Source organism: Schistocerca piceifrons, chromosome 3 (assembly GCF_021461385.2).
Source record: "Schistocerca piceifrons isolate TAMUIC-IGC-003096 chromosome 3, iqSchPice1.1, whole genome shotgun sequence".
Classification (NCBI taxonomy): domain Eukaryota; kingdom Metazoa; phylum Arthropoda; class Insecta; order Orthoptera; family Acrididae; genus Schistocerca; species Schistocerca piceifrons.
This window is the reverse complement of record NC_060140.1, coordinates 471,749,830-471,771,547: the sequence shown is the minus strand read 5'-3', so window position 1 is coordinate 471,771,547 and position 21,718 is coordinate 471,749,830. Positions and strand designations below refer to the sequence as shown.

Genomic DNA, 21,718 nt, shown 5'->3' with positions numbered 1-21,718 from the left:
TTTTTAAGGGCTCTTCAGTAGTGAACACATCTTTTTGGAAACAGAACTGTCTGCTACTGAGAGTATAAAAATTTTCAAGATGCATCACAATTCTGGAATGAATAATTTTTCTGGGACTTTTGCAAAAATGGTCAAAAGTGATATGGGACGATAGATAGTGACATGTTGTGTATCCCTTTTCGTGGAGTGGCTTCATTCCATCTGGGAAGACACCCTGATACATAGAGGTGTTAAATAATGTGGGCTAAAACTTTGGATAGTTGATCAGAGCAGGCTTTTACCAGTTTATTGGACATATTATCTACACCAGATGATCCTTTGTTTTTTAATGATGCAATGGTTTTCTTTACCTCATTTCTGGTTATGGGGGATACACTTAATTACTTACTGGATTGGGAAAATGATGTCGCAGTATGTCCATGGAACTTTATAAAGAGACATCACAGCTTATTTGCACAGCAGCACTTATGAAGTGGTCATTGAAAGTTTTTGCAACTATCTCTTGATTGCTTATGTGTTTATCATCAATATTTAGAACAAAGTATATATGTTTATTAGCACTACTGACACCTTTCTCACTCCTGATTATATTTCATATTGTTTTGATTTCATTACAAGATTGGTTGATTTTGGTATTTAATTACTTTGCTTAATATTTTGCAGTATTTTTATGATCTGTTTGGGCAGGATTTCCTAAAGTTTTGGTGTGAAGTACAGTTCACACTTGTGTTTGTAGGATCCATGATTTTCTTGTGATTTCTTTGGATTAATTCATATAAACCTTTTTTGGGAAGGAAACTTCAAATAATGATGCAATTTCATTGCTAAACAAATTATATTTTGAATTGATATCTGTTTCTTAGTATGTGTGAGTCAAATTTACATTTTGGAGGCATGACATAAAGGCATTAATTGTTTCATCATATATAGGCCTGATTACCTTCCACTGGGGCTCAGTTTTTTCTGGCAGGTAATCATATTATGAATGGTAAGTCTCTGATCATCATGATCAGAGAGGCCATTCAGTATTTTACTAATGTTGATACAGTTCAGATTCCCTTGGTTTATAAATATGTTGTCAATTAGGGTGCTTGAATTAGAAATTATTCTGGTGGAAAAATTGAACGCTGGGATAAGATTGCAAAAGTACATAAAATTTTCCAGATATGACTTCCCACTACTGTGTGTTAGGAAGTTGCTACTGAAATCTGCAAGTACAGTGACACCTCTTTTAGAATTAAATAGATGAAGTAAGAGCAAGTCAAGCTGCTTCAAAAGGAGGTCAAGATTGTCTGAGGCACTAGTGTGTTGAATAAAAGCACATAGTAGTTGAAATATAGTAGTAGCTGCTCAGGCAACACTGCAACAATCACCAGATCATAATTTGCACTGTGTAACATCATATTACATGAAAGAATGGTCTGGAAGTTTTCAATTAGTGATACTGTTATCACTACATGATTAAAGTTGCAGAATCTTGGTGTTATATTGTGACAAGGCAATATTCATGCTACTGCTTCTGCCCATTTGTGGGTGTCCAAGGGATATTGTCTTGTGCGCGAGTGTATACCTGTCCCTTTTTCCCCCTACTGTAAGTCTTTCCGCTCCCAGGATTGGAATGACTCCTTACCCTCTCCCTTAAAACCCACATCCTTTCGTCTTTCCCTCTCCTTTCCTCTTTCCTGATGAAGCAACTGTGGGTTGCGAAAGCTTGAAATTTGTGTGTGTGTTTTTTATTGTGTCTGTCTACCAGCGCTTTCTCGTTTGGTAAGTCACAGCATTTTTTTAAATATATTTTTCCATAGTAATTAGTATAGAGATATGAAAGTGGATGGGCTGCTATCCATTATGTGATTTTAGTGATCTAGTGCTTCTATCATTTACTGGTTACCAGAACATTTAGTCAGATAAGGCATAGAGTTCATTCTTTTGAGCATTATCTCACGATGTTTCAAAATTGCTAAATGCGAATTTATCCTTTGAATTTTCACATTAAGAGGGGCAATTGACAAAGAAAAACATTTTACAGAAACCACCAGAAAAGATTTTGGTAATGTACTCTAACCAGACTCACATCTGTTTTTCAGATAGCTGGATTCAATGGACTGAGTGATGCTTTTAAGCGTCTTGACTTTAGGAATGCAGTTCATGATGTTAGACGTTTCAACTATATCTGTAAACTTCTTGATCTCTTGATCTCACAAAAGCTTACCATGCTCTCTGGCTGTGCACAGAAGGTACTGTTCAACATGCTGGAAGAAGTTGCTTATCAAGGTAAGCAAAATTACTTAAAAAAATGTTTTCTTAAGGATGCCAATCTCATTTATTCAAACCATCTTTCTCAAAACCCAAATTATTTGTGTGGCCACATAAAATAGCAATTAATTAATTACAGTGTCTCCAAAAATCACTAAGACTGTGATCTTGTGTTGCAAAGTACTTGCACTGTAACTGTACAATTAGTAAAGATGAAACAAACCTACGACTGAAAAACAAAAAATCTTAAACCAGTGCTATTCTGAGTCCTGGGTTGTTTGAACTCTGCGCCTAAACTTTCTTTTTATATTCAGGCAACATAATTTCAGACATAGGTCTGTTAGACAATTTAATTTATAAATCATTTTAATTTTTTTGTGGTAAGCACATACGCTGAAGAGCCAAAGAAACTGGTACACCTGCCTAATATCATGTAGGATCCCCGCAAGCATGCAGAAGTGCCACAACATAATGTAGCATGCACTCAACTTATGTCTGAAGTAGTGCTGGAGGGAACTGACACCATGGATCCTGCGGGGCTTCCTCAAATCTGTGAGAGTACAAGGGGGTGGAGATCTCTTCTGAACAGCACATTGCAAGGCATCCCAGATATGCTCAATGATGTTCATGTCTGGGGAGTTTCGTGGCCAGTGGAAAAGTTTAAACTCAGAAGGGTGTTCTTGGAGCCATTCTGCAGCAATTGTGGATGAGTGGGGTGTCAATTGTTTGCTGGAATTGCCCAAGTCCGCCAAAATGCACAATGGACACGAAAGGATGCAGGTGGTCAGACAGAATGCTTACATTCGTGTCACCTGTCAGAGTAATATCTAGACGTATCAGGTGTCCCATATCACTCCAACTGCACACACCCCACACCATTGCAGAGTCTCTATCAGCTTGAATGATTCCCTGCTGGCATGCGGGGCCCATATTCATTAGGTTTTCTCAATACCCGTACACGTCCATCCACTTGATACAATTTGAAACGAGACTCAAATGACCAGGCAACATGTTTCCAGTCATCAACAGTCCAATGTCTGTGTTTACGGGCCCAGGCGAGGCGTAAAGCTTTGGGTTATGCAGTCATCAAGGGTACACGAATGGGTCTTTGGCTCCGAAAGCTCATATCGATGATGTTTCATTGAATGGTTTGCATGCTGACACTTGTTGACATCCCAGCATTGAAATCTGCAGCAATTTGTGGAATGGTTGCACATCTATCATGTGGAACAATATTCTTCAGGTGTCATTGGTCCCATTCTTGCAGGATCTTTTTCTGACCGCAGCGATGTCAGAGTTTTGATGTTTTACCAGATTCCTGATATTCACGGTAAAATTGTGAAATGTTCGTATGGGAAAATCCCCATTTCATCACTACCTTGGGAGATGCTGTGTCCCATCGATCGTGCGCCGACTATAACACCACGTTCAAACTCACTTAAATCTTGATAACCTGTCATTGTAGCAGCAATAACCTATCTAACAACTGTGCCAGACACTGCTTGTCTTACATAGGTGTTGCCGACTGCAACACTGTAGTCTGCCTATTTACATAGCTCTGTATTTACATGCCTGTACCATTTCTTTGGCGCTTCAGTGTATTAGATAAGATATTTTGCAGTGCTGGGCTCTAAGTACTATGGGACTTATATTGCTGTGCTTGTACTGACAGAATTTTAAACATTGTAGGAAACAAGGCAGGGTATTCACAGATTAAGGTTGAAAGGTGTCTGTAATGCAATGTGTAAGTTGATAAATTTTGAAGGAAACTGATTTGAAATGTGTGGGAAGGTGACACTGAAACTTGAATATCCCAGCTAAGCAATTTTACAGAATAGAGCTTTACTCCACGACCTAGTTTGCTCATGTTATTGGCAAGGTCACTCATTTTATGATTTCCTTGTAAAGTTAGATGATGTCTAGTAACTGGAGAAATAAATGAACATATTCTTTGCCAGTTTAAGATACCACACATTTCTTACTCAGAATGTCTGGCAGATAACGAGTCTATTTCTGTTCTTTGTGTTATCTGTGTCTGATACTGATATTCGTCCCAAATGGCAGTTCTCATCTGCCAACTATATGTTGCGTGGCTCTCATCATTTGAATGTTATACTTATTCTTAAATTTACATGACCTGTTTTGTTCTCTGATGAGATAATTATCATGAATTATCACACCAAGATATCACTCACATTTAACTTAATACACTGACACACATCTCGAAGTACACGGCAAAATTTCATTAAATATTTCATAAGATACCGAAGCTTGCGCAAAAACACCTAAGTACAGAAGCACAACATACTTATAAGAGCTTTTCTAATTGATAAGTAGCTCTTGCAGTAAAAAAATTCTTAGAAAAGTAACTAATTATGATGGATTGTATGGTTATTAGAAGTTATATTAAACTTCTCCTACAATAAATAACTATATTCTGGCTAAACCAGTTCTTAGTTCAGTACAAATTTAAATGACAACTGCAGTGAAAATAATCAAATCAATTAAAAATCATCATGCAAGAGAGATAAAGATGTTATCAGATTATTTAGCTGTGGTCTAGAGGCTCTGTGACTGGCTGCTGGTCCATATATGCAGTTTTCGCCGAGCAGTGAAGTCTTGACTAGAGCTAACATAGAAGCAGCTTGAACAACAGAGCTGCATCAGAATTAATACACTGGTTTTTATGACTCATTCTGATGGGAAAAGTAATGAAAGATTGGAAAACATTTCTGCATGCAATTCATTGTAATTTATTGTCAAGTACATCCTAAAAGGTGATTTTCCAACCTTCACAATTCACTTTCTCAATAAATGCTTACATTTCTTCTAAACAAACACACACACACAGAGAGAGAGAGAGAGAGAGAGAGAGAGTGTGTCTGTCGCCCCCCCCCCCCCTCTCGCTCTCTCTCTCCCACTTTTAAAAACAAATACTTGAGATATGGGTCATTTTGTTTGTCACAAATGGTGAAGGCTGCCTTCCTGTTAGTATCTGTACTTAGTCATCTGCCTGGACATGATATGGAGAAGCCATTATTGCGATGAGAACACTGAAGACCATAAAATTTGTGTGTTTGGAATTGGAGCTACTCAATGCCTAACCCACACTCAGTGTTATCTGTTCTGCATGACAGTTTAGATTATTCATGTTGCTTACAGCATGTACCAGGTTCAAGCCAGAAGACCACCATGCAAGATTATAAGATAAGCACTAAAGGTCCAAAGATCACTGCTTGCATTTTTATTTATGTATGAGCTGGGATTCATAAAGTGGGATGGTAAATTACCACAATAATTACATATAAGAGACAAGCAGATCCTTACACAACTGTGGAAGGAAAGCATCAGATTTTTTTTAGTATCAACAAGTAAACACCTGATAATTTAATGAAACTACCTCTCAGGTATAAAATGGCTTCAAACATTTCATTAATTTACAAATGCGTTGTGTTAAGTATCTGATCTTAAGCATGTAAGCAGGAAAAATTTTAGGAAGGATTTGAAATTATGCTTGAGGTTTGTTGGAAGACACAAAGGGCTCTCAGTCTGAAATTCTGGATGAATGAAGTCCAGGTATTTGCACACCATCAGTTATGCTGCCTCAAGCCACACAATTTCTAACTGTACTCCTTGTCTTATTGTGTTCAACTTTTAACATAAAATTCTACATTTTTTAAAAAATTAGATTATGACAGCATTTAAAATTTGGTCAGTAATTATGTGAAATGTTGAAATAAATAAATGTTTTTTTGCTTGTGGAAGCTGTTAAATAGGAAACCTGCAACTGGTACTAGGTTCCGGGGTAATCACTTAGTAATATTGACGTGTGGGCAGGAATTGTGGGTGACAGGTTCCTAAGGCAACACACTTTACTGAACACATTAACTGGTACTGTTTATCAGCATTTTATCATGACAAGTTACCTGTGCTATTGGAGAATTTTACTTTCATAGAAAGACAATAGATGTGGTTTGTGCACGATGGGAATCCGCACAATTTTCTATGTCGTATGACTATCAATAATACAAAAGTTTAATGATTATGGATTCGTCAGTGACATTCAGTAGCATGTCATCCTCATTCAAAAGACCTTAATCTCTTAGTTCTGCCTAAGGACACATTTAAGAGCTTTGGTACATTTCAAACTTGTTGATATTTGCACACATCACAGGAATGTGTGTCCATGTGTGCGACAAAAGTCGGGTGTATTCACATGAGTTCATGATTATCTGAAAAGGAATGCTGAAGAATGAGTGATGACATTGAGCACCTCTCATTATTGACACACACAGGACAGAATAATGCATATCTAGAAAAGTATTTGTTTCTGGTCCTATGTTTTACCCATTACTGTCTGCTGTAACAAGATAGATACTTTTCAACACCCTCTTCACCCTGACAGTGAAATGAGTCTTTATCTTTTTATTTATAGTGTCTGCAAGCCAACAGAACATCCATATGCTTAACAAACTGCTGCAACAGCTGAGGATGATGATTGACTGCGCATGTTGGGGTCGACCTCTGGGCAGCACACTTTTGTGGGAGCAGCACTTACGAACAATAAATCGTATACTCTCTATAGCCAACTGTATAGAAATCCGTGAGGTTTGTGATCTGTTTGCAGTTCTTCCTATTTTTTTAATGTTAACCTGAATATCTGATCTTTTTGTATCTGATTTATTGTGTTCTTGTGATAAATTGAAGTCACTTTTTATGCTTTTAATACATCTATTTTATATGACAATTTGTTTAATTGGAGGCTTGCTTTAAAGAAATTCAGTCTGTTGTACTTTAAAAAAAATATTGTTTCTCCAGCAGATTTGTTCACATTTGTTAAAAACCATTTCTTTCAAGTCTAGTTAGCATTAAGTTTGGAAAGATGTACTTATTATTATGATTCTTGGTGACACCCAGATCATTACTGTTGTTGTCTGCACAGTCCCATAATGCTTACTGCATATGCTACTAAACCACATCAACTCAGACGACATTTGAAAATGAGATGTGGCCAACATCCAGTCACAATATAGAGGAAGTACTGAGCGTAGCACAAGTGGTGGTGGTGGTGTTCAATAACTAAACTCACATTATAGACATGGTAGTCAGACACTCTGGAAAGCTTGTAAGGGTGTTGCAGGTAAGGCTGTGCTGAGAAATAATTGTTGAGAAAAACATTTTGTAAATTGCACTGTTTCTGATTTAATTCTCATCAAAGTTTGCCAGTCAGGTCATTGTATGTGCAAATTCAAGCAGCCTGCCAAAGTTAGTGTTGTTATATGTGTTTTTCATTAGGTTTCCTAGAACCAAACAAGAGAGTGATACAAAAACCGGACATTGGACAGTAGTAAGGATTGAATCAAAGCCCAAGTCTTGTGTGCTATCATCTACGCTGTGAGAACAAATGACAGTAATTGTATCTTGCAGGCTGCTTGAATTTTTGCTCGCAATGACCTGATTGGCTGCTTTTAATGACAATTACATTGGAAACAGTGCAACATAACGAATTTTTTCTTAACAACTATCTCTCATCCCACCTTACTTGCACCCTTTCATGCTGTTTTCTCAAGTTTCTGATCACCCTGTATATTGCAAGCTTTCCACTCCAGTGATGCAATCTGGCTGGAGCCAGCAAGAACAGAAAGTTCTCAATATAAAGCCAAATTGGAGTGGGATGTTTTGTAACGTATATAAAAATTAATTTTAGAGTAGCATTTGACAGTAAATTAAAATAATTCCTTTGCAGCCACTATATATGGAACTATGCTCTGAGGGTCTTATACACAGAGCTCATGTCTTATGAAATTCTATCACTTGCAATCCGATCTCATAAGCGTGAAGTATTTATGCACATAAAAAGAACTACTACGAAGCTGATAATATTTGTATTAGGTTAAAGAGAATGTGTAAACATGTTCTGTGAAAGTATTGTTACTTCAATAACAGAAATTTCATTGGTACTCGAGTTCAGTCATCCTCTGCATAATACAGTATGAACAAAATATCTTTGCAGCCAGGTGATGATGTCTTCCCAAAGCTACAGAACTTGCCTGAAGAATGTGTCCGTGAAGTTTTACTCCGTCTTGCTGACCATAAGGATTTAGAGAGCAGTGGACGTGCCTACAGTGTCATGCGACGGCTTGTTGATGAGCAGCGCATCTGGCGAGAATTATGTCAGTTCCATTTTACACAACAACAGATTTCTCATGTCCAAGGAGGACAGTCTCCTCCTCATGACTGGCAGAGCACATACCACAAACTACGAAAGTATGTATTTTTGTTCACATATTTAATAAACACATTTGCACTTACCGTCCTTTTTAATACTTTGTCTCTTATGAACATACTTAGAACACGTAGTCACCAATCAAAACTACAAAGCTAAACAATTTATGCAGAAGACTTTGTAGTCAGGGCAGCCACAGTCTGGATACATAATTTCAGAGTTACAGCAACTTTATCCTGACTAGACACAGCAATCTCTAGGGTCATGGAAAGTGTCAGTACATGAACATAAAAGTAATAACAGACAAAAATAAAATGTTTATGAACCCAAAAATGTCAAGTCATATGTTTAAGTAAACACAATCAACAATATAACATAAGAATCATCTTAATTTTTTAAGGAACTCCTCAATGGAGTATGAGTGACCCATCAGGAAACTTTTGTTTTGATTTGAAAGCGTGTGGATTACTGCAAAGATTTTTGAATTCTTGTGGTAGCTTATTGAAAATGGACGCAAGTTGGATTTCTGGAGTGAAAGTTGCTTATTCTTGGGAATAAGCTGATACATATAAAATGAAAGCGCTGGCAGGTTGATAGACACACAAACATACACACAAAATTCAAGCTTTCGCAACCAATGGTTGCTTCATCAGGAAAGAGGGAAGGAGAGGGAAAGACGAAAGGATGTGGGTTTTAAGGGAGAGGGTAAGGAGTCATTCCAATCCTGGGAGCGGAAAGACTTACCTTAGGGGGAAAAAAGGACAGGTATACGCGCGCGCGCACACACATATCCATCCGCACATACACAGTCACAGTCACTCAAAATGTCTGCTTGTGACTGTGTATGTGCGGATGGATGTGTGTGTGTGTGTGTGTGTGTGTGTGTGTGTGTGTGTGTGTGTGTGTGTGTACCTGTCCTTTTTTCCCCCTAAGGTAAGTCTTTCTGCTTCCAGGATTGGAATGACTCCTTACCCTCTCCCTTAAAACCCACATCCTTTCGTCTTTCCCTCTCCTTCCCTCTTTCCTGATGAAGCAACCGCTGGTTGCGAAAGCTTGAATTTTGTGTGTGTGTGTGTGTGTGTGTGTCAATCAACATGCCAACACTTTCGTTTGGTATCATCTGGGGAAGAACATATCTAAAACCACAGATGATGTAACTTACCAAACAAAAGCGTTGGTATGTTGATAGAGACACTAACAAACATGAACTTAACACAACTTATTGCCCATACTGCCTGTTTCTGAACCAAAACTATTCTTTGAGAATGGGAAGAGTCAACCCAAAATATAATACCATATGACACAAGTGAATGAAAATAAGCAAAGCAGACTAATTTTTTGTGTTGAACGATCACTTACTTCAGATACCATTTGAGTAGCAAAAATGGCAGCATTAAGTCTTTGAACAAGATCCTGAACGTGGGCTTTGTTTTCTATCTGAACACCTAGAAATCTGAACTGTTCAGTTTCACTAATCAAATGCTCATTATGTGAAATTAAAAGGTAGGGTTTCGTTGAATTGTGTGTCAGAAACTGTAAAAACTGAGTCTTACTGTGATTTAGCATTAGTTTATTTTCTACAAGCCATGAACTTACGTCATGAACTGCACTATTTGAAACTGAGCTAATGTTGCACACAACATCCTTTACTAACAAGCTAGTATCATTAGCAAACAGAAATATTTTAGAGTTACCTGTAATACTAGAGGGCATATCATTTACATAAATAAGGAACAGAAGTGCCTCCAACACTGATCCCTGGGGCACTCCACATTTGACTGTAACCCACTCAGACCCCACAACACAGCCATTCTCAACACAGTGAATAATGACCTTTTGCTGTCAGTTGTTAAAGTAAGAGGTGAACCAATTGTGAGCTACTCCCTGTATTCCATAATGGTCCAACTTCTGGAGCAATATTTTGTGATCAACACACTCAAACGCCTTAGTTAAATCAAAAAAAATATGCCTAGTGTTTGACACCGTTTGTTTAATCCATCCAGTACCTAACTGGGAAAAGAGAACATAGCATTTTCAGTTGTTAAACGACTTCTAAAGCCGAACTGTATGTGTGATAGCAAATTATGTGACATAAAATGATCACTATACACAGCCTTTTCAATAACTTTGGCAAGCACTGATGGCATGGAAATAGGTCTAAAGTTGTATACATTAGCACTTTCTCCCTTTTTATAAAGCAACTTTACTACTGAGTACTTTAACTGTTCAGAAAACTGACCATTCTTAAAGGAAAAGTTATAAATGTGGCTATGTACAGGGCTAACATGTGCAGCACGGTACTTTAATATCCTGCTAGGCACTCCTTCATATCCAGGAGAGTCCTTAGTCTTCAATGATTTAATCATTTACTCCATCTCCCCCTTGTCTGTATCACAGAGGAGTATTTCAGACCTCAATCTCGGAAAGGCATTTTCCAATAGAGTTATATGATTCCATGTCAAAACTAAATTTTTATTTAATGCATCAGCAGTGCTCAGAAAATGGTTGTTAAATACTGTATGTACATAAATTTGACTTATCAATAACAGAAATATTTTTACTACGAACTGACTTTATATTGTCGACCTTGTGCTGCTGACCAGACCTCCAGAACTTACTATATGGTTTTAATTTTATCCTGTGAATTAGCTATTCTATTTGAGCATCACATACTCTTTGTCTTCCTAATAATATTTTTAAGCACCTTACAGTACTGTTTGTAATGGGGTACTGTAGCTTGAGTGTGGCTACTTCCAACATTTTGATATAATTCCTGCATATTATCCTTACCCCACTAATCAGCCACCCAGGCTGCCTTTTACTGCTAGTACCACATTTAGAACATCCTAATGGAAAGCATCTCTCAAAGAGCATGAGAAATGCGTTAAGGACAGCATTATATTTGTCATCTATGTTACTGGCACTATAAACGTCCTGCCACTCTTGTTTCTTGATGAGGTTTAAAAAACTCTCTCTTGCTGCTGGATTAACATTCCTACATAGTGACATTTTGTTTGAGTACAAAAGCCTTTTAGTGTTAAAATTTGTGCATCATGATCTGAAAAGCCATTCACCCTTTTACTAACCGAATGCCCATCTAATAATGAAGAATGAATAAAAATGTTGTCTATGGCTGCACTACTGCTCCCCTGCATCCTATTTGGAAAAACACAGTCTGCATCAGATCCTATGAATTTAGAAGATCTACTTTTTCTTGTACAATCATACACAAAATTAATACTGAAGCCACCACATATAACTAATTTCTGGTACTTCCTATAAAGTGAATCAAGAACCCTCTCTAGCTTGAGCAGAAATGCTCTGAAGTGAGAGTGGGGGGACATATAAACAACAAAAATTAGATGTTTAGTTTCACTAAATTCAACTGCTCCTGCACAACATTCAAATATGTTCTGTTCAGTGCAGTGCTGTGATATGTCTATTGACTCAAATGGAATTACTACTTTTTTTTTCTTTTTTTTTTTTTTTTTTTTTTTTTTTTTTTTTATACATATATGGCCACTCCCCCACGCCACAAGGAACTCCTTGAAAACCGGTCAGGTATACCAATAATTTCAGCTCAACATCTATAATACCTCTTATATTTTGATGAAATATATTAATTCCTTCTCTACTTGGAAACATGACATACCCTGAAGGTGATTCCTTTGCTAGAGGGACTTCCTTTAGGGAGGTATACCTTCCTTTAATCTAAAAAAGGCGCTGCTCTAACACCTATTACTACAGAAATTTTTCCATGAGTGATCCTGCCACCACCAACTACACTGTTACCTACAAGCTTTGCTAGCCTCCCCTTCCCACACCTATTGAGGTGCAGGTCATGCCTAGTGAAACCTGATCTACTGATAGACTCAACCAGTACCACTGTATTGTGACCCATGCCCTCTGCCATCAGTGCCTTCTCTAGCACCATGTTATCGCACCTAACAGCCGCATTAAGATGAGGCTGATCACGATGCTCAAACAGTTTCACGAAATGCACATTCGTGCCACAAGTTTGAGTAGCTGTCTTCACCAGATCACCACCTGCATCGTATTCCCCGTCCCTATCAAGACTAGTCCCTGCTCCACCCACTATCACTACCTGATCCTCCTTCGTACAATTCCTACATAATTCCCCTATGCTGTCAGTCAACTGAGCCAACCCTGCACTAGGCTTCACAATGCTGGTGACCTGGTACTCACTCCCCATGACACTGGAAATAATGTCAATATAATATTTTAAGTATGTCATCTTTTTCTGTAATATTACTATTTATTACATATCCAGTGAGCAACTGAATTAGACACCAACATAGTAGCATGTAGCAGCCCCTTTCAGGTTAATGATAATGGGAAAACTTCACAAGACACTGAAAGCATTACAGAAACACCCCGATCCATAACCATGGAACAACCAGCCCCAACTCACTGTGATTGGTCAGAGCTGGGCCCATGATGTGCCTATGTTGTTTAGTGGTGTCCAAAATAGACTGTACAGGACAAGTAACAATGTATGCCACTATCATGACTGTGGAGTGTTTCTCATACTATTCTGTCACAATTCAGGAGGGATGGGATGGAGCACTATCTTGCTGAAGGTAGGGTGTTGTTGGCGAACAGCTGGATGCACATACTGACAGTGGGTTCCTATGTAGCCCGCTGGTGAGTAGCTTTGGTTCATGTATCTGGATCCCCAATTTGTTCTATGTACATATCCTGACACATAAAAATCTCTTTTCAACTGCCTTAGCTGTGCCCAGTTGGCAAGTGAGATCCGCTTATTTGTTTCATGTGTCCACCATGGCATTTCTGCAATTTTTTTGATCTCTGTGCACTGTGGCGAGTCTGATCAGACAGTGTCCCATGGCCTTTGCACCCGTAGGGAGGAGATTGAGTTCTGTATCTTGTCACTACTTGCTGATGTTTTCTGGTAATCAATTGGTGGGTGGTACACTGCAGTATGCTCCCTGAATAAAGTTACCTACAGTCATTCTTGATATGATGGCATGGAAAAGTCCATACTGCTTATATAACAACAGCTGCAGTTCCTCACAGATCAAGCATTCGTGACCTAATGCACTGATACTGTACATTTTGACCAATCCTGAGCTTAGGCTACTACACTGTCACCCAGGTCAAGGCTTGATGATTCAAAGTTACATGATGTGTGAACTATTCCAATTGACGTGACAATGGCAGTAGGCTCTCTCCAACAGAACAGAAATCTCAATTTCAGTTGTGTTCATGAAGTTATAGCACTTATTACATATATGAGGCATGTCCAGAAAGTATTGTTCTGGAAAAAACCTCAAAAACATTTTTTTCAAACCAAAATTTATTTTTACAGATAAGAGCTTTTCCTAAACTATTCTTCTACATAGTTGCCACTATTGCTCAGACATTTGTCACAACAGGAAACCAAGTTTTCTACACCCTCTTCATAGAAAAATGCTGCCAGTGAAAACATCCTCTGCTTAACACTTATTTTTTGCGTCATTTTCTGCTAGTTCAATTCCTTTCCAAAGGTGAAACTGTCAGTGGGGTACAATACTGTGAAACCATGAGGAAACTTTGGCGCACAATTCAAAATAAAAGACATGGACTGCTCAGTCAGGGCACTGTCTTGCTTCATGACAACAAATGTCTCCATTTTGCTGGTGTCACTCAAAATCTTATCAACAATTTGGTTGGGAGTAGTTCAACCACCTGTCGTACAGCCCCAGTCCCCACCTGCCAACTACCCCTTGTTCTTGAACTTGGGTCATGATCATGGAGGAAGGTACTTTGACAACAATGATGACTCAAAATGCAGTGTTAAGAAGAGGCTGTCTTCACTGGTGGCATCTTTCTATGAAGAGGGGAAAAAAAGTTTGTTTCCCCACTATGACAAATACCTGAACAATAGTGGCAACTACGTAAAAAAAATAGTTTAAGAAATGCTCTTTCTTATAAAAATAAATTTTAATTTGAAAAAATTGTTTTTATGAGTTTTTTTTTCCCAAACAGTACTTACTTTCTGGGCATGCCCCATATTTTCAATGAGTAACCCTAGCTGCATAGTGAAAGAACAATATTGCGACTGTTCTAGAACACTGCTCAAGTGTGTGGGACATGTATCGAATACGACTAATGCGGTATATTTAATGTATACAGAGAAGGGCAGCACGAATGGCCACTGGTTTGTTCACTCAAGAAATTTAATATCTTTAAAACCCATTTTACATCCATCTTCCAGGCTGTATCTGGACTGAAGATCAAAATATCTGCCTTGTGCAGTAAGACCTAACAGTTTTAAAGTATCAGTAGTAAGGTTCCATTTGTTGTGCAATTTGTAACATCCCTCCGTCATCCATTGTCTCCGGGGAAGACTTCCTCCAGCTTATTGGTCAACTTCCTCACCCATTTTTGCTGCTCGGTGGCTTTAATGCCCACCACCCCGATGGGGCTCTTACAGAGGTGCCCTTCCAAGAGGTGTCCTCTTGGCTGACCTCAATCAAATCAACTTCATCTGTCTGAACATATGAGTACCCACATTCCCTTCAGACTCCACACTCATGTATTCCCATTTGGGCCTCTCGTTCTGCATTGCTCAGCTTGCCTGTCATCTCGAGTCGCCTGTTCTCTCTGACATGTACTCGAGTGACCACTTCGCCATGTGTTATCTGTTTGCAGCCTCATACTCCACCTGAGTGTAAATCCAACTGGCAGCTTTCTAAGGCTGACTGGAGGCTTTACTTCTCCCTAGCGACAAACATCATTTCCCCAGAATGAAATTTTCACTTTGCAGCTGTGTGTGCGCTGCTGATATGAAACTTCTTGGCAGATTAAAACTGTGTGCCAGACTGAGACTCGAACTCAGGATCTTTGCCTTTCGCAGCCAAGTTTCATCATCTCTCCATTTGTGATAACCAGGTAGAATACCTTATCAATGTTGCCCTTACCACTGCAGAATGTTCCATTCCTCGCACTTCACCTTTACTGCACTGTGTCCTAGTCCGTTGGTGACTGAGATGTGTCACAGCGCAATTCACTCACAGAGACTTGCTTTCCGTGTTTGCAACTGTCATCCTACGATGGCGAACTGTATTTGTTACAAACAGTTGCATGCACAGTGTCATCACATTCTTTGCAATAACAAAAAAGGTAACTGAATTTCATTTACTACCTAGTCCTTTTTAACAGTTCCGTACCTGTTCTGTTGTGTGGGCCAACCTCCGACAGCTCTCTGGGACCAAGGTCCATTCCCAATTTCCAGCCTGACTGTAGATGATGATGTCATTGCAGACCACTTTGCTACTCCAACACCTTAGGCCACTATTTTGTGGAGAGTTCGAGCTCTACCTTTCTCCCCTCAGGACGTGAATGCTACAATGACACCTTCACCATGAGGGAGCTAAATCATGCTCTCACAACATCCCAATCTTCCGGCCCAGGGCCGGACGATGCTCACATTCAGATGTTGCAGCACCTTTCACTTGCCTGCAGGCAAGTACTTTCTCCTTCATATGTACAATTGCATCTGGGCAGAAGGCATGTTTCGCAGATGCCTACCGAAGCCTGTTAAGGACGAACACCTTGCTTCTAGCTACCATACCATTTTTCTCACTAGTTGTGTTTGCAAGGTGATGGAAAATGCGATTCATGCCTGGCTGGTATGGTGACTAGTGTCTCGCAATTTACTAACCACTGCGCAGCAAAATGTGGATTTTGAGTGCATCATTCTGTAGTTCACTATCTCACTTTGTCATGATTGATTTTTTGCAGAAATACCAGACTGTGGCTACGTTTTTTGATTTGTAAAGAAGCCTACGACATCTGCTGGAGGACTGGTATCCTCCCTACTCTATAAACATGGATCTTCCGAAGCCACCTGCCCCATTTCCTTCATGAATTTTTAAAAGACAGAGTTTTCAAGATTCATGTGGGATCTGCCTTGTTGGACACATTTATCCAAGGAAAACGGGAAGCCTCATGGTTCCATCCTGAGTGCCGTCCTCTTTGCTATAGCCATTAACCCTTTTATGGCTGTCACCCATCAGACATATCTGGCTCCCTTTTTGTCGATGATTTTGCAATTCTCCGTGGACTTGTCCCCTTGAGCAGTGCCTTCAGTGATGATGTCTCAATCATCTTTACTCTTGGAGCATCAACAATTACTCCCCTTTTCCACTGACAAAACTGTTTGTAGGAATTTCTGGTGGCACAATGAGTTTCTTCCACTGTCTTTACATCTTGCTCTTCCGTTTGCTGAAACTAGTAAGTTCCTCGGGCTCATGCTTGAGAGGAAACATTCTTGATCCTCCCATGTTTTCCCCGGCTGCCTGTGGTCCCTCAGTGTCCTAAGTGGTACTTTTTGGAGAGCAGTCGGACCACCCTTCTCTGTTCGAAACTAAACTATGGGTGTTTCATTTATGCATACGCACATCCAGCAATCATACACTATCTAAATACAATCCACTGTCATGGAATCCGTTTGAGAGTGTGTGTGTGTGCAGAAGCTGTCAAACTACCGTTGTCATACCAGCATGATGATCTACTCAGTAGATAGGCATGCCATTTGTCTGCTATTCCTGGGCACCCACCCTATGCCGCCTCCTTCAATGTCACCTTTGACCGCCAGTATGGGGAACGTCCCTCTTCTCTGTTACCGCCTAGAGTTTGCATTCAGCTATTGCTACAGCAACTTACTTCACACTACCTGCCACTTTCCTGATGGGTCTGAACCCTTCACCATCTTGTCTTTGTGCGCCACCCATGTTATCTTTGACTTCACTCACTTCCTAAGGAAACTACCCCAGATTCGATCTCTTGCTGCAAGTTTCTTGACCTTCACACACAGAACTTACTGATAGCACTTTTGTAAACACTGGTGGCTCTCAGACTGATCATGGTGTCGGCTGTGCCTTCATCATTTGCACCAACGATTTTTGGTATTTGCTTCCAGAACACTGCTTAGTATGTACAGCAGAGCTCTTTGTCCTCTATTAGGACACACAGTACATCCAGTGACACAGGCATTTCAATTTTGTCATCTGGTCTGATTCTCCCGGTGCCCTTCAGAGCCTCTGTGTGCTGTACATAGTCCATCACTTAGTGCAACAGGTCCAAGAAAACTTCCACCTGCTCGCTCTTGAGGGAGTCACTGTGATGTTTATGTGGGTTTCTGGTCACATCTGTCTGATGGGAAATGAGGCTGCGGACACTGCTGCCGAGGCTGTAGTCCTCAGCTCACTAGTTCTTCCATTCCTGTCGATGATCTCCGTGTTGCCATCTGTCAGCAGGTGGTGTCACTTTTGGATCACTACTGGTCTTCCCTTCCGGGAACTTAAGCATATCCCAACGGCTTGGCCAACCATCTCTCAGCCCGCTCACCAAAAGATCACTTTAGCAAGGTTAGGTATTGGGCACTGTTGTTTTAGCCATCGCCATTTGTTAAATGGTGAACCCTCACCACTTTCTGCTTATTGTCATCAATCATTGATGGTACACCATTTCCTGATGGGATGCCCATTTTTTTAAGCCACTTACATTCTAATGTATGTTTGCCGTTTGAGTTAGAGGCCTTTTTAGCAAATGACACGTGAGCTGTCACCTGCATTTTACTTTTTATCTGCCGTAGCAATACAGCAAAGGACATTTAATCTTTAGTTCAGAACCTACATTGTCTCTGTGGCGTATTTTAGGAATCTGTCTCCAAGACGAAGTCCTTTTTTAGCTTTCTTTCCAACCCATCAATTGGGCTTAACGTGTAGTAGCTTTTAACTCTTTTTTTTTTGTTTTTTTTTTTTTTAGTGTTCTAAGGTTCTGACATCGGTGCATATGACCTAAGAAAGATTGCAAGTAAATTCGGGACAGTGTTCGAAAACTTATAATACGCTTGTACAACAATATAAAAATTTAATGCTGCATGCCATTGGCTCACCAACCAAAAATAAAATGTGATGATAGTGCCATCCACCTACAGACAAAGCACACAAGAAAATCGTTGGTACAATGCGTAATTTGTAGAGACCATTAAGAATAACAGAACACTTGAATGCTGTCATGGTAAGCTTCATTGCAGTTTCTCCATGCATGGAGATCCCATTAGATAAAGCTTTGATGCTTTCCAGTAGAAACATGCCATAACTTCGTGGAAAGTTTGTTGGAGCAAGTTGAGACGACCCCCTGTGGAAGATAAGCTCATGAAGGTTTATATAGTAACAAAATGCCAACAACAAGGCATGATAGTTGATGAAAATATATCCCTTACCACTGCAATAGCCAAAGAGTGAGGAATATTGTCATGACGAATCACACGTCCAATTGACACAACTGACATCACAGTTTGTATTTTGACAAACAAGCCATGCAATAAAAGTCTCCGCAATGATGTACCAGGGATGTAACCTGTGGGTAAAAGTAAATGAAGTCTGGGGTGCAAGCCTATCTGGGATTGAACCTGGGGCCTTCAGGAGTGCATACAGTGCCCCAGCTGCTAGACCACCAGGGCCAAACTGTAGATAATGTGTTAAGAAACAAATTGTCAAATTGGAGATGGACAAGTGCTTTTTCTTAGAGACTCCTACCAAAAAAATAAACAAGTAAAGCAAAAATGCACAGTGTTACAATGGTAGCAGTAAAGCAGCATGCAATAAGATTGTCTTTCTGATTCTATAATGAAATAGTTTGGGTGGGCTGATAAAGAAACTAAAGTGTAGAAATTACACACACAGATGATAGGCTGACTAGTATTTACTGTCAAGTGGCGACGTTTAATGTAAAGTCAACAGAAACATTTAAAAGTAGAGAAAACTAGCCTAGCTTTTGGAACTATTGCCCCCCCCCCCCCCCCTGCCCCGCACCCTCAGTAAGAAGAGGACGACGAGGTGGTCAAAACTCTTGGCTGCTAATGACCCACCAATTGTCAGGATGAGGGGAGACAAAGATGAAGAGGGAATATATCTTCGACCTGCTTCATTTTTGTCTTCCTCTCAGACTGGTGTTGGACTTCTCTGCCTCTTCCTTTTAATCTCAGTCGCTTTCTGCACTGACAAAGGAACTAACAGTCCCAAAAGATACAAACACACTGAAGTAGAAAAAGTAATCCTATTAGTAGTTCTTGTAATTTTACTGACAAAAGCCAGGATCTGGCCCGTCATTGTGTCTGCAATTTTCCTTTCCATATCAGCAGTAAATATCCCAAATAAATATCTTTAAGCTTTAGATAATAAGTAATATGTAGAGAAATGTTATTAGTCACTTTATCTGTATGCATTAAAATGTAAGAGCCACTTCCAGAGAGAAGTCAACAGAGGCTGTTTTGTATGGAGAGAAAAAAATATTCACACATTGGCCCTGCAAAACTTGTGTGTAGAAGCTATGATAAATGCATAACTGCATGTCATACAGTGCATGCATTGCCATATTTATGGTTTGCTTCTATATCTGTGGCACCCAGTGCAACAGTACTATAAACTCAAAATTGAAGTGGAACAAAGACATCATTGTTTAAGGATACTATGTGGATAATTAGACAACAGAATCTGACAAACTGCACGTATTCTGTCTTGTAGTATTGCTGACAAATACCTTTTCATTGTGAAATGGTTTTTTAAGTTCCAGATTATATATACTTTTAGAATAATTGAATGATATTCTACAACTGAAAATATTCCTGATATTTTGCTCATTTATCATTGACATATTCCTAAATGTGTAAAACTGATAGCAGGTTTTAAATGATATAATGCCATGTGAACGAGGAAATTTGAGAGATTGCTTTTATTTTACAGAGCCTTTGGTTTGCGAGAAGAATATGCAGAAATGATACAATTGTGTAGAAGTTGCCGCTGTTTGTTTTGGAAATCTATTGGACATCCTTGCATTGTGGACCAAGATCCAGAATTCCAAGAGAAGTTGGAAAATGTTGACAAGAACACACTTTATGTACCCATACCACCTCAAGCCTTCCTGAAATTCTTCTCTCTGTGATATGGGAAATTCTACAGAAGAATTTATTCTGCACGGAGGTCAGCCTGTTTTCATTGCATGTATTGTATTGTATAATTGTTTCACAGCCACAACAAACATCTTTGTTTAAACCATTTGCTCAAAATGTCCATTATTTTTAATAGTATGGAGACTGGTCTAGTGATTGATTAATATGCATTTTGCAGTGAATGAGTCTACAACTGCACAAAATAAATCTTAAGTGATTCGCACAGAGAATATCAAAATGTTCTTTAGCTTAGACTGATCAGTGTAGTACTGGTAATCACATGGAACGTAGCTCTGTCCTTTCCATTTTATCCTCATCAATCACTTATGTGTGTGTATTTATTATTGCCTTAATTCATAAAACTACTTCCACCATTAAATCTTCTTACTTATATCTCATACACTTCAACATATCCAAGAGCATTATCGAACTGCTGTACTACTGCTTTACCAAATTTTCCACGTTTTGTGGCATAAGAGGCACTTTTGCCCCAGTGAAGTGATTAACCCTTCAACATCGGTGACATGATATCGAAACTTCCACATAAGTAAGCTCTGCTATACACAGAAATATTATGTCAGCAAAAACATTCATAGCACTGGACTGAATACGATAATATGATGTACATTTTCTTCATTCTTCTTTTGCATCTGCACTGTGTAAGTTGGAAGTAAGTACTTGTAGTGGCTGTTACATTTGAACTTTCAAATTATTGGAGATTATTACTTCTTGTATGAAATATACAGTTATCAATGGAAAATCCAGGATGGACGTAACAGTATTATGAAATGAATAGCTGCTGGGTCACAGTTAGGTACAACATAAAGACTGTGTCTCTCTCTCTCTCTGGCTGCCGAGACTAGACTGTGAGCAGCAGCGCATGATGGGAGAGGCAACCAGTTGGTGGGGAGGGATAAGGGTAGCATACAGGGACAAGGTGGAGAAAGAATAGGGCAGCTAGATGCAATCAGGAGGTTTGACAGAGGGCAGGAGGAGAGCAGGAAAGCAAAGAAGTAAAGAGAGTGTGGGCGCATATGTGGAACCGAGGGTTGTGTAGTGCCAGAGTGTGAACAGGGAAGGTGATAGATGGGTGTTGGACAATGACTAACGAAGGTTGAGGCCAGGAGGGTTACGGGAACATAGGGTGTACTACAGGGAGAGATCCCACCTGGACAGCTGATGTTGGTGAGAAGGATCCATATGGTACAGGCTGTGAAGCAGTCACTGAAATGAAGAACATCGTTTTGGACAGC

The 21,718-nt window shown here is 39.4% G+C and overlaps 1 protein-coding gene across 1 annotated transcript in view; it reads left to right on the top strand.

Moving 5' to 3' along the window:
- LOC124788135 (F-box only protein 32) overlaps nucleotides 1-20,496 on the top strand; it is a 542,142-nt gene extending 521,646 nt beyond the window's left edge. The window contains exons 5-8 of the mRNA XM_047255273.1: nucleotides 2,088-2,274; nucleotides 6,692-6,864; nucleotides 8,270-8,523; nucleotides 20,260-20,496. Coding sequence (XP_047111229.1) covers nucleotides 2,088-2,274; nucleotides 6,692-6,864; nucleotides 8,270-8,523; nucleotides 20,260-20,458 — 813 coding nt within the window. The 3' untranslated portion in view covers nucleotides 20,459-20,496. The remainder of the gene's footprint in view (nucleotides 1-2,087; nucleotides 2,275-6,691; nucleotides 6,865-8,269; nucleotides 8,524-20,259) is intronic.
- The last annotated feature ends 1,222 nt before the right edge of the window (nucleotides 20,497-21,718 follow it).